Source organism: Propithecus coquereli, unplaced genomic scaffold, assembly GCF_000956105.1.
Source record: "Propithecus coquereli isolate 6110/MARCELLA unplaced genomic scaffold, Pcoq_1.0 Scaffold323, whole genome shotgun sequence".
In the NCBI taxonomy this organism is placed as follows: domain Eukaryota; kingdom Metazoa; phylum Chordata; class Mammalia; order Primates; family Indriidae; genus Propithecus; species Propithecus coquereli.
In genome coordinates, this window is record NW_012148875.1 from 1,819,590 (window position 1) to 1,833,396 (window position 13,807).

Here is a 13,807-nt window from a genome sequence, read left to right on the forward strand (position 1 = left end):
GAAATGAAAAGTAAGATAAAATAAAACTTTCGGTCACTCAGGATGTTAATTTTCATATTGCATCTATAAGCAATGGAATTATGACAATGTCTATGATAAATTATAGTTATATAAAATATGTTAGATATAAAGCAGTCTTTTAGTAAAGGTACTAATTTTCCTAGAAAAAAATATTTTTCCTAAGGCTGAGTAATTAATTAAAATAATTTTTATTTTGTAAAATGATTAAAGTATTTAAAACTGTACAGCTGAATTATTTAGGAGCTTTTTAACTTTATATTTTTAGAGCATCTTATAATCTTTCAGAAACGAATACATACTACCTTTGAGCAATTATTTGGTAATTATGGATTCTTCTTTTCTCCGTCTCAGGCAACATTATTCTAAAAGTTGGTTCATTTGTTTATTTTTCTTTTTGATAGTACTAAGATATCTTTTTAAGACAACCAGTGTGCCAAATGTTTAAATTGTTTTTTTAAAAATATAAACTTCTGTCTTTAAAAATGGTCATTTTGCTTTCTTTTGATAATAGACATTGGGACCTGTGCCATCACTGCTATTCCTTTTGAGAAGTCCAAAGTTTTATTTACTCTAGAGGAGTTGGATGAATTTACTTTTGTGGATGAAACTGATCAGCAAGCTGTTCCAGATGTAACTCGAATAGGTCCTAGCCAAGAAAAATGGGGTTGGATAATGTTTGAATGTGGACTTGAAAATTTAACCATAAAAGGTAAGCATTTTTTGTTTAATTCTGCTCAAATGGGGGACAAATTGGCCTTATATTGTTGAAATGTTTTGAAAACTGTAACTTTCAATAACCTGAATCAACATAATAAAACATAAAATGTGCTATCTGGGATTATTTATGAAGGGTGGGTGCCCTGTCCCAATTGCTTGAGTGGAGCTTTTCTTCCATTTTGTGATTCAAAACTAGACAGAGCGTGCAGACCAAACCTCAGTGCTTGAGGAACCCTATCTGTGATTCAGAAAAAATTCCCAAATAAAATATAAAGCCACTCAGTTTTTTTAAAGTTTGCATCTTTGACAACTGGATCTTTGATTAGTAGAGATTTACCATATAGGATTTAAACATTGTAAATCCTTTATTCAGTGAAAAATACTGACTTAGAATTGTATCTGCTTTCTTATGTTACTGAATAACATTTTATAATAAAATAGGAAGGTTGAATTGTGCATAAGACTTTTTTTAGGGTTAGTCATTTATAATGTAGTAACTACTATACTAATAGTAGTTGTATATGCCTATAATTATTTAGCTGGTAGTTCAGTCATACATCACTTTTATAGATAGGCCAAAGTCTTGAGAAAAAATGTTCTTTATGAAATTCTATACGGATACTCTAGAGTACAGCATTGAGACACTTATCCACTGTTGTTAATAAATTTCTTTATATTTATAGGAGGAAGACAGTCTGGTGCTATTTTATATAATAGTTTTGGAATTATGGGTAAAGCTAATGTCACAGAAAGGGGTGGAGTCCTGACATCCAATAATTCTTCTGATTCTCCGACTGGCAGTGGCTATAATACTGATGTCTCTGATGACAATCTTCCATGTGACCGGACAAGCCCTTCTTCAGACTTAAATGGAAATTCAGTTTCAGATGAACAAGTTGGTGAATCTCTAATAATAATAATGCTTTGTGAAAAATAACTTAGAAAACTACACACACAATTCAAAATTACTTTCTGGAGTATATTTGTTTGTCCTCCCCTGTTTTGGATTTATAATATCTGCTTAAATGTTAGTCAAAGCATGTTGGTGAATATACTACTACTAGAATATAATTTCTGAAAGGTATCATAAGTATTAATATATTTATATCCACCTTGGTACTTACTATTATAACTTGCTCATATTAGGCACTTAATAAATATTTGTTGAATTAATGAATTAGTAGAATTTAAGAAAGGCAGGCCTTGTATATTTTGAAGGTTTTTAGCAGAAGTCATTTTTTAAATAATTAGTTTTGTTATTGGTAGTATTTTATGTAAGTTTTAAATATTTTTGTCAGTATCTGCTTATTTCAGTTAGAATTCTGAATAATACCTTCCTTATATTTAACTCACTTTTTAATTTTGTTATGGTAGAATTTCATGGTGATGAGTACAGTAAGAGTGACAACAAAAATGTTCAAAATTCTGTATTGCATAAAAATTGTGCTACTAACCGATTGGTGATGTTGGTCAAGTTACTTACCTTTTCCTAAGTTTTTTCACCTGTAACAGGAGTATGGTAATGATATTGACCTTACAGAGTTATGAAGATTGAAGCAAAGGATACATATGAAAGGCTTAAGTCAGTACCTAGCACATAAAAAGAACTTAGTAAATGTTGTTCTTAAGCACATATATATACATACACCTGTGATCATTTTTAAAATTAGATTAACTAAAAAGGAAAGAGAAAAACATCCAAAGAAACCAATGTGGTGTTATAGCACATATTTTGAATTTGAAATAAAAAAAACTTGATTTATAATCTTAAAAAATAATAATGTGCTTCTTACCTTTTTGCATTCTGAACGGTGGTGATTGCTTATTTCAAAACTATTATTCCTGTTTCTCAATACAGAGTCAGATGTAAGATAACTAAGATTTTTTTTATTATAAAGTGTTATTTATTTGAACATATGCTACAGTAGTATTTTTTATGACACTCTATTTGGAAGTTTGAAATATTCAGTTAAAATTTAATGGAAAGCAGATTGCAATAGGAAGCAGAAGACCTTAATTCTGTCACCCATTCTGCAACTTATAATAATAATATAACTTCTGAAAATATATAATATTAACAGTTATATGAACTCTGGCTAGTCACAGACCTCTTTCTCTCTTACTTTGTCTGGAAAAAGTAACACTCAGCATCCCTAAATAAAAATGATCACATGATCAATTGAAACTCTTTAGTTGTAAGATCTAGTGCAGTGGTTTTTCAGACTATGCTCCTTGAAGATTCAAGAATCCATAGATATTTCTCACAATCAGGAGGAGTTTAAACTGAGCAAGGTTCATATTATCTGTTTTATGTGAGAGTGTTATCTACAGAACTTGATTTGATAGAAGGTTTTGCACCTAGGACGTTAGTAAACCTCTGTGTTAATGGTTTTAAGGGACTGTATGTTAACAATTTTTTGGTGTTTTATATAGGATGAAGGAGTTGAATCTGATGATTTGAAAAAAGATCTACCTCTAATGCCTCCACCTCCAGATTCATGTAGCATGAAATTGACCATTAAGGAAATTTGGTTTAGTTTTGCAGCTCCCACCAATGTTAGATCTGCTACGCATGCATTTTCTAGGTAAAAAGTTTTTGCAATGTAGTGCTATCCCTTGATGTTTCTTCTTTATTTCAAATAGCATACAATTCTTTTTCCTATATATTTATAATTTTCGGATACTTCTAGTATTAAAGTTGCCACTTTTTCTATCATTCCTACTTGATACTTTCTGTAGACACCATTCTTACCTTGTTTGATGGCAATTTCTTTCTTAGTACTTTAGTTTTATGTTTACGTGTCCCTCTGCCTTAGACTTATATTTACTCTTTTTACTTCTGACAGGCGTTTTAAAAATGGTTTTCTATTTTCCGTTTTTTACATTTCTTAGTTATGTTTTCGTAATTTATCTGTGGTCAAAAGGAAAAGGAAATAGTTTTGCCTGAGTGAAATAGCCACTAAGTACCGTAGGTATGAGAAATTGAAATACAAATTTTGACACTTATTTTTATAATTTTTTATTTATTTTAAAAGGCAGCTGAACCTGTTAAGTACTGCAACTCCAGCTGTTGGTGCCTGGCTTGTTCCCATTGATCAACTCAAGTCATCCTTAAACAAGTTAGAAACCGAAGGAACCTTGAGAATTTGTGCTGTTATGGGATGCATAATGACAGAAGCATTAGAGGTATGTCTTTAAATATTATAAGTATCAGGCAAACTTTGGTATTGAGAATGATCCCTTATTATTAATCATCATTAGATGATATCAGACCTGCAAGTTCTTAATTACCAGGTATCTTTTATTTGTAGAATCTTTCATGCATACCATTCTAAATCTGTTGTGGGTTGGTTTCAGAATAAAAGTGTGCATTTTCCCCTAAGAAGTAAATACAACAGACTTACAAAAGTTGCCCGCTTTCTCCAAGAAAATCCTTCATGTTTGCTGTGTAATATACTGCACCACTACCTGCACCAGGCAAATTACTCTGTCATTGATGATGCTACAATGGTGAGTTACCGAAACCGTGTTAGCTTTAAAGAAGCCTCTGTTCTGTTGCAGGACCACTGACACACAGGGTTCGAGATGCATGTGGGAAGTCCAAAGGAGAAATCTGCTTAGAAATATAGGTCAATAGACAAGATTGTGTTCAGATGACTGATACGGGAGTTACGAGCATAAAGGTGTTAGTAGAAACTGTGAACATAGAGGAGATTTCTAGGGATGATATGTTGAGTGAGAAACTGGTCAAAATGGAATCCTGAAGAATGCCAAAACTAAAGGAGGGTAGAGAGATTGGATAGAGGTACACAGAGTAGGAAGGAAGAGGTAGAAGAATCAGGAAAGAGTGATGTCTTGGAAGCTAAAGATATAAAGAGTTTTCAAGGAAGAGAGTAATAACTAGAGTCAAATTTCACATATGATTTAATAAAATAAGGACTAATTAATGATGGAAGGAAGAATATATAATTGCACAAAATAAATACAATTCATCTCTGCCCTAGAGAAGCAGATAACACATCAAGATTAGGGGTTTAGAGCTTTAATTATCTCCCTTCTCTTCTCTAAGCTTCTGGCCAATTGGGCATACATAAGAATTTTTAGTCAAATTAAGGACCAATGTATCGGTATTGTTAATGGCCAGTCAAGCCACTGGCTAGGCAAGTCAAAAATCTTGTGATGTGTTTGATTAAGATACTTGGACTTAAGGCTGATGTAGTGCTTTCTGCTCCCTCCCTGTGAATTGAAGACTGGAAGATCCACAGTACAAGCCTACTTGCCCATCTAGTTATAGAAGATAGAACAGAGAGAATGACAGACATTTCTCAGGGATGGATGCTTTGTCAGATGTGCTTTTCTTGTAAGAGGAAGAAGCACAAGATGGCCCTTCGTACTTTAGTCTAGGAATGAAAGGACGGGCTAGTGGACTTGATGTTCCTCAGAAACTAAATGGAGGTGTGTCCTGCCCTCCACTAAATAGTATTCTTCAGTCAAATTAGCCAGGTATTTTCTCTTTAGACTAAGGTTCTGTTAGAAAAACAGCCAAAAGTTTCTTTCTTACAATCATCACCATGTAGAATAAAATATATTTTAAATTATATAATTGTTACTAATAATTCCTTTAACTTTCAAGGCACTTACAAATTCATCTATGCCTAGCAGTTTAACTTATAGTAATTTGATTTTTTAAATGTTAAAATGGTGGTAGTCACCTAATATTTGAAGAGAGTAATTTTATTTCATCTTTGCTTAGTGAATAATCCAAGTAGCTCAAAATACATTTTGACTCTATTTGGCCAAAAAAGTAAAGTGGATTGAAGGCTTCTTAAGGAGAATCCCACTTTTTCACCCACATGTAGTGTCATATTGACTGGTGCTGCTGTATTATTTTGTGACAGAAAGATGAAGTGTTGTGTTTAGAGACAGGATTCTACAGTCAGCTTATAACTGAAACCCTGACTCTCTTGGGTAACTTTGGATAAATTACTTAACATCTAAGTTTTAGTTGCTTCATTTCTAAATGGGGATTATGAGATTTAAATAAACAAATACATGCAAAGCACTTAATTGGTAACCGTTACTATCATATTAGGTTATTTCTAACCACATCATTGTTGTTCTAGAGTGATGGACTTCCTGCTTTGGTAACGTTAAAGAAAGGTTTAGTTGCACTGGCAAGGCAGTGGATGAAGTTCATTGTGGTGACACCAGCCTTCAAAGGAGTTAGCTTACATAGACCAGCTCAGCCCCTGAAACCTCAAGTAGCTATGGACCACGAACATGAAGACGGACTGGGGCTGGACAATGGGGGTGGTCTTCAAAGTGATACCAGTGCTGATGGAGCAGAATTTGAATTTGATGCCGGTAATTTTGCAAGCCTATGTTGAAAGTTTTCTTACTCTACACAATTGCTGTTTGTTTTTTGCTTAGATATGTGTGTTTTCTATTAATAATGCTATTATACCTCTTTAAAAAATACCAGGACCCTTTGATTTTCCCCACTGTTATTAACAAATTACTAATATAAGCCAGACTTTTAGCTGGATATTACATACTTGTTAACATGATACTTGTGATCATTTTAATAATTTGTGTCCCAAATTTGGAAATATCATGGCTTAATTGTATAAGTAGTATGATTTTTATTAGTCCAAGTAAGTGGTAATAATGTTGGAATCTTTATACTGACGTGATTTTATAAGTTTAATTCTTTGAAAAGTAGACTTCTGATCTATCCAGTAGAAAGACATCTTTATATAACTATAATGTTTTGAATGAAACATATAAACCTCCTTTTAAAGTTTGTATTTGTCTTTTTATAATCTTCCACATGCCACAATCTTTTAAAGGGGCCACTGTCTTTTTTACCTGGTGCCTGTTGGATCCTGTATTTATGTAGATTTGGGAGCCTGCACTCAGCCTACAATTCTGTCAACAAAATGGCTGTGTTAGAACAAAGACAGTGGATATGCATTTCTGAAATGTACATGCATACTTTAATTCTTTGCCAAAGGTTATTATTATCATGACGTGTAATATTCAGGGAGAATTTATCATACCATGTTTTAAGCAAAATATTAAAGTACCATGGGAAATATAGTAGTTTTAAAGTAAGAGATTTCAGAACATTGATATATAATACTTTACCCAGCTTAGTTTTTTTAAATAACTGTATATTTAATGAACAAATGTGTTATGAGGAATAGGCTGGATTTTATTATTTATTTTAAAAAATTTCGAGTCTACACAGAAATTGAAAAAACAGTTCAGTGAATATCCCTTCCATTTATCTGCAAATGCCTATGTTAATCTGCAAGCATTCCATAGTTTCTTGAGTTTAGTTGAATTGGCTTTCGGTCTGTATGTCATTTGCCTGGCAATCAAATAGTAGCTATTTGCTCCTTTCTTCAGCCTGAGGGAGAGGATTGGGGTTGGGGAGGTAAAGAGAGGATTGGGGTTGGGGAGGAAAAGAGAAAAGAGTAAATATTATATCAAATTCCACAAATAATTTGTCACGGGATGCAAAAGTTGAGTATAATTATACAACCAGGATCACTGAGGTTGATGTTCGAAGAAAATGTGATAAATCTATTGCTTACTTATTCTTTTGAACTGTTTTCAGCCACTGTCAGCGAACACACAATGCTACTAGAAGGAACAGCTAACCGGCCCCCACCTGGTAGCTCTGGACCTGTAACTGGAGCTGAGATAATGAGGAAACTTTCTAAAACACATACCCATAGTGACTCTGCATTAAAAATAAAGGTATATTATTGCTATTTTTGGTTAAAGTTATTCATTCAGACTTAGAAGAGCTAAAATATTATTTAAGTATTAGTTATCCACCCTAAATATTCAAATAGCATTTTTATGTTGAAATTAACTTGATTTATAACTTTAGTGTACGTATTTTTTTGAAAAATTATATCATCAATAATTTATACTGAGTAAAGACCACTTTAACTACCAAGCCTTAGGGCTCTCTTCAATTAATTGAATATTCAATAAAATCCAATACTCAAAATGCTGATAATCTTGTAATCATCAATTTTAAGCCTTTTAGGCAGTGTGTGATCAATATATGGTTTGGGTTAGACTATTTTATGATTTTAATTATGTTTTAAGAAAACCCTCTGATCAAATTTAGGTACTTTGCTGTTAATGCTGTTCTCTTTCAGAATTTTTTTAAAACATTTTTTTGCTTATAGGTTATAAAAGTCCTCCAAAAATTTGAAATTCCAAATGCTTTGTTTCAGATCTTTGCTTTTCAAGATCTTTTTGTCAGTGTAGTCCTTTTTTTTTTTTTTACTATGTTTTAAATTGATCCAAAATTCTAATCTTAGATGTGACAGAAGATAGAAATTGTAAAATTCTGTAATTTTTGATTTTTTTTTCATTAAAGAATAGCTGAAAGGTGTTTTTGGCATTTTAGAGCTCTCCAGAGAATTAAATCTTAACACAGATTTTATTATTAGGGTACTAGGAAGGATAGTATAGTGTTAAAAATTTTGGGATAGAAGTCAGGCAAAGGGGTTAAATATCTGATTTTTTTCTTAGTAGGTATGTTGGTGACTTTTCTTTATTTGCAAGATAGAAATAATCTCTTACCTTAGAGAACTTGTTAAGGGTTAAAGAAGATAATATGTGAAATGTGCTTAGCAAGTGTTTAATATTTTGTAAATGCTCTTTAATCTCTTCTGTTGACATCCTTTCTCCACCTTTCCTCACCTAAGTGAGGATGACTGGTAGGGCATGGAAAGAGTGCAGACCTTTCCACTTTCCAGAGAGGGCTGAGACTTTAGAGGGCTTCACAGCACTGATGGCCTTTGCCCCCAGGTTTCCTGCACTCATCATAAAGCCTCTAGTTTCCTCCCAGGTAGATGTCTGTGCTGACTTCATTAAGAAACTGCAGGGAAGGTTGTGGAAGGTAGACAACTTTCTTTTTTCTAATTTTATTTTGTTTCTTTTCATTTCTTTTTTTTTTAAAGAGAGGATCTCATTATGTTGCCCAGGCTGTTCTCAAACTCCTGGCCTCAAGTGATCCTCCTGCCTCAGCCTCCTGAGTAGCTCGACCTGCAGCCTTGGGGCTACACATGGCCTTTTGGATCCTTGAGTGTGGCCTTTTGACTGAATACAAATTTTACAGAATAAATCTTTTTAATAAGAGGATTTTACTAATCCTTTTATTAATTAATAAATCCTTTTATTAAAAGGATTTATTCTGTGAAGTAAGTTTGGATTCAGTTGATGGGCTGCACTTGGGTATCTGGAGGGCCACATGTGGCTTTGAGGCTGCAAGTTCCCTACCCTCATGTTACAGATCATTTTCAGTGTATATATTTTTCAATTGGTTCTTTTAAGGAACATTTTATATAAGGGAGATTGTATCTGGGTATCAGTTTGCTGGTTCAGTAAATAAGCAATGATGTAAAGAATTATTTCAGGCTACTTTTTTTCTTTGATACCCACAGCAGTGTTCCTTAGTTCCTCTAGAAATACACAATCCATAACTTTCTAAAGTTCTGATGCTCTGTCTGATCCTTAAGTATTAATAGTGCTTTATTTCTCACTGTCTGTTTGATATGCTCTGCTGTGTTCTACATGTCTTTTCACTAGACTCCCTCATCAGATTTAAAAGGGAATTAGTGATCCATCATTAAAATAAGTGAATGTGTTTGCATATAATAATGATAATAAAAGTGGACCTTTGTATTGTACTATGTAGTTATAAAACATTTTCAGGTACAATTGAGATTCACCACAATCAGTTTGGGTATTAACGTGCAGAATAGCTAGCAGTAATAGCAACAGTGATAGTAGTTGTAGTTAATAGCAGTCATTTTTATATGCATAAGAAAGAACCCTAACTTAATTTTTCCCGCAGGGCATTCACCCATATCATTCTCTGAGCTATACCAGTGGAGACACTGCCACAGATTCTCCAGTGCACGTTGGACGTACTGGGATGCCAGTAAAGGAAAGTCCAAGGAAGGAGAGCCTACTCAGCTATCTGACTGGAAGCTTCCCAAGCTTGCACAACCTCCTGGAAGGGACCCCTCAGAGAAGTAGTGCAGCTGTGAAAAGTAGTTCTCTCACAAGAACAGGTATATCATCTCGATTTGACAATTATGTGTTTGCTTTTATGGGGGAATTAAAAAAACAGGACTTAAGTTTAGTTAGATATATATTTTGATTGCATAACCTTTCATCTTATACCTTATCTTTGAGAAAATATTTCAGGAAACAGTTGGTCTGTTTGTAACTTTTTGGTGTCTTTGTGCCCTTAGTTTGCATTTTTACATTGCAGCACTGATTAATGTTAATCTAGGCATTTAGTGTGGTGTGCTGTCCAGACCAGCCAATATAGAATTCTCCCACATTGTAATAAAAATAAACTATTTATTAATACCTTAATATCCAAATATCAGCATCATGCAAAGAGAGTTTAAAAACCTCTGTAAAGACAAACATTTTAATCTGACTTTTCCAAAATAATTATATAAATTACATTTTCTGCTCCTAGTACATAAGTAACGCTGTACTCAGTAAAATTTTACTTTCAGGAAATACAGTAGCCACTGATATGCTATCTGAACATCCCTTGCTATCTGAACCATCATCTGTGAGTTTCTATAATTGGATGTCAAATGCTGTGGGTAATCGAGGAAGTGTTGTACAAGAATCTCCTATTACAAAATCAGGACACAATAGTCTTCCAACAGGTATTAAGTTATCTCATTATTTTGCTTAACTGTCTAAGGGGCACATATAGTTATAGCAAAATCCTATTTGTTGGAGCATGGCTAAAGAATCTCAAACATTTAAGTACTATTTGGTTGAAATTGGCCCATTTGTAAATGCCTTTAACAGTCTTGCAATTGAGAGAGTAATAAGCAGTCACTCATTTTTCTTGTGAAAAGGCAAATTTATCAAACATGAGATTATATATAAAGAGTTTAAGACTTCCTTTTAATGTAGCTGGTTTAATTTTCAAAACACCAAAAGGTGGTAAATGAAAAAATGCACAATACAACGTCATATACCTAAGTTATGGAAAGTATTTTTAGTTTACCCAGATCCCTCTGAGGCATAACAACTATCATTTTATACTCCTTAAAGTTGCTTAATAAATATTTAATTAAATCTAAAGAAGTACTAAGAAGAATAAGATTCCTTTTCTTAAGGAGGGAGACAGATGAGGGCCATTTATTAATTTTAAAGGAATATGTATAAGTAGGAAGAAGACTAGCAGGAAATTTTCAAAAGAAGTGATGTTGGTTATATGCACAAATATAAGTGGACACACCATTTTTTTCTATTCTTTTTTTTGTTTCATATTTTTCCAAGTTTACTAAACGTATGTATTATTTTCTTACGTATATTTTTAAAAAAAGGATATGTGAAGTAGCCTTTGGTGATGGTTACTGAAAGCAGCCAAAATTAACCTGTGTAACAGCTGTTTAATGTTTGGACAGCTATTTAAATTCTTTCAGACAGAAACTATGAAAGTATGAAAAATGGTTGATATGTAACTACTTAGTTCTTTCTTTTGCTATTGTGTGGACCACTTTGAATCGGGTACTGATTCTGATTCTAACCACATACTGGTTCTTAGCATTGGGCCTTGGCTGAAGAAGGTAGAAGGGTGGTGCTTCCACCAGCTCTTGGTAACTTTCTGGTACCAATCTCACAATACCACACAGAGTACATACACTTTAAATTTCAAGAGAACCAGGAAGGAAGAATTCCCCTCTGTAATGAGTCCTTTGCCTGGGAAGTTAAAGGATAGCAGGAGCAAATAGTGCCATTTCATTTTTGTTCTGGCTCAGGAAAGCATGTGTGTGATTCTGTGATACCTGTGGCTTTTACCCTGCTGCTTTCTGTAATTCTCTGTCTCAATGCAAAGCTGATGGGGCATTAAATGCTTTTCAAAGATCTTTCAGCCATAAAATTCTATGTTTTGGACTGACTGGTTTTAATGTAGACTTTATATGTAAGGATGACTGATATTTTCTGAAGATTTAGTTTAATTTCATTTTTCATTAATAAATCATGTCTGTAAAATAGCCTAAAAGTACTAATTATTTTTTCTTTTCAATTTAAACAGTCTAATATTGGTACTACAGTACAGACTTCAAAAGTTTACCTTGCTGTATACCCTTTTATGTGTTTCTATTTCCTAATAATTTACATTTTATTTTTGAAAATTTATTGTTAGGTGTTGCACCCAATCTTCCTACAATACCTTCAGCCTCAGATTTCAACACTGTCTTGTCTAGTGACCAGAATACTTTGGATGGGACACATTCTCAGCATAGCACTAGTCAGGATGATGTGGCAGGTGTAGAAGAAGCAAACCAAGGGTTTCCTGCTGTTCAGCTTGCTGATGCACAGGTGAGCCAGCCTGTTTTTCCCCAATTATAATAACGCCTCCTTAGGCAATACTTGGTAACTATTATAGAACCATCAAGCAGTATGCATCTTAGAATTCCAGTAGAAGTCTTTATTCTGTGCCTGTCTGCCTCCAGCCTTCATGCAAAAAGTACATGGATTAATTATAAATGCAAATTAAGCATCTATAGATGATCATTAAACAGAAAAGTCTCATATAGTGACATTTTTGTTATTTTTAACAAATTGGCCAAGTAATGTGACTAGAAAGTTAAATTTAATAATATGCCATAGTCCTTGATGCTACCTTAATACTTTATTGACTGAGCAATGGGGAGGCATTGATGATTTCAGAGCAGAGGAATAAAGTAACTAAAACTGTACATGTAGAAATAGTATATGAGTGGCAAATGTGTTAAATGGATTGAAGTGGAAAAACTAGAGGTGAAAAGATGAGTTATTGAAATAGTTCACACAAGTGATAATGAGACTATAAGCTTAGATGGTTGTGGCTTTGCAAAGGTAAAGGAGACTATTATGGAGGTCTTACTTAATTGATTAAATGTGGACAGTAAAGAGCAAAATCCTTTGAAACATACTTTTTTAGTTTGAGTGACCACAAGTGGCAGAGTGGACATAAGTGAGAGGAGGTGTCATTTTTTTCAGGATGAAAGTGTCTCAAACATATTTACAGGTAGTTGTCCCTCTGTATGCACAGGGGATTGGTTCCAGAACCCCCCAAGGATCTCCAAATCTGCAGATGCTCAAGTCCCTTTTATAAAATGGCACATCCTCCCATATACTTTAAATCTTCTCCAGATTACTTATAATACCTAATACAATGTAAATGCTATGTAAATAGTTGTTAACTGTGTTGATTTTTTTTTTTCTTTTTTGCAAGATGGGGTCTCGCTATGTTACCCAGGCTGGTGTCTGACTTCTGGGCTCAAGTGATCTTGCTGCCTCAGTCTCCCAAGTAGCTGGGATTACAAATGTGTGCCACCACACCTGGCATATTTTTTACTGTTTTTTGAAAGCAAGAGGTAGAATGATTTACATAATTCATAATTTTCCTTGTACTTTCACACAACTAGGCAGGGTCAAGGAATCTGTGTCCTTAGGATTAAATTGAGGATGAGTGACACATAATAGGTGCTCAAAAATGTGAAGTTTTTAGTAAAATTAGAGCCAATTATATGAGACCGTTTTTTGCTTCACATTATGGTAATGATATGTACTCTGGTAGGATAAGAAAAACTGTATTTTTCTATATATAATTCCTGCAGTAAATGTTGAACTGTAAATTGAGCTGATATGAATGTTTATGTCTTTTAGGTTGTTTTCAAACCTCTTCTGAGTCATACAGGGATCCAGTCACAGGATACAATGCCACTCTGCTACCGAATGTACTTCGGAGAACACCTTTCATTTTCAGGGACTTTGGACTGCCTCAGAGCAGATATTGTGGACTCAGACACAGCCAAAGAAAGAAAAGGCAAAAGAGCAAGAAGGTGTCTTTTGCATTTTTGTTTAAAATTTTGTGCAAGAATTATAGTACCTATTTGTTTTTAACTTTGCTTTCTTCTTATTCTAATGAGCAAGTAATTTTAATATCTTAATGAGATGATAATTACCATTTAATAAAAGTGGTAGCCACATTTTCATATTAATAACCGGT

General features: G+C 33.6%; 1 protein-coding gene across 1 annotated transcript in view; it reads left to right on the plus strand.

Annotated features, from left to right (window-relative positions):
• LOC105815265 (uncharacterized protein KIAA1109-like) overlaps window positions 1-13,807 on the plus strand; it is a 155,863-nt gene that overhangs the window by 57,778 nt on the left and 84,278 nt on the right. Inside the window, 11 exon segments of the mRNA XM_012650412.1 lie at window positions 265-730; window positions 1,422-1,633; window positions 3,172-3,323; window positions 3,774-3,924; window positions 4,096-4,248; window positions 5,862-6,102; window positions 7,361-7,503; window positions 9,623-9,842; window positions 10,302-10,460; window positions 11,957-12,132; window positions 13,465-13,640. Of these exon segments, the coding sequence (XP_012505866.1) occupies window positions 265-730; window positions 1,422-1,633; window positions 3,172-3,323; window positions 3,774-3,924; window positions 4,096-4,248; window positions 5,862-6,102; window positions 7,361-7,503; window positions 9,623-9,842; window positions 10,302-10,460; window positions 11,957-12,132; window positions 13,465-13,640 (2,249 nt within the window).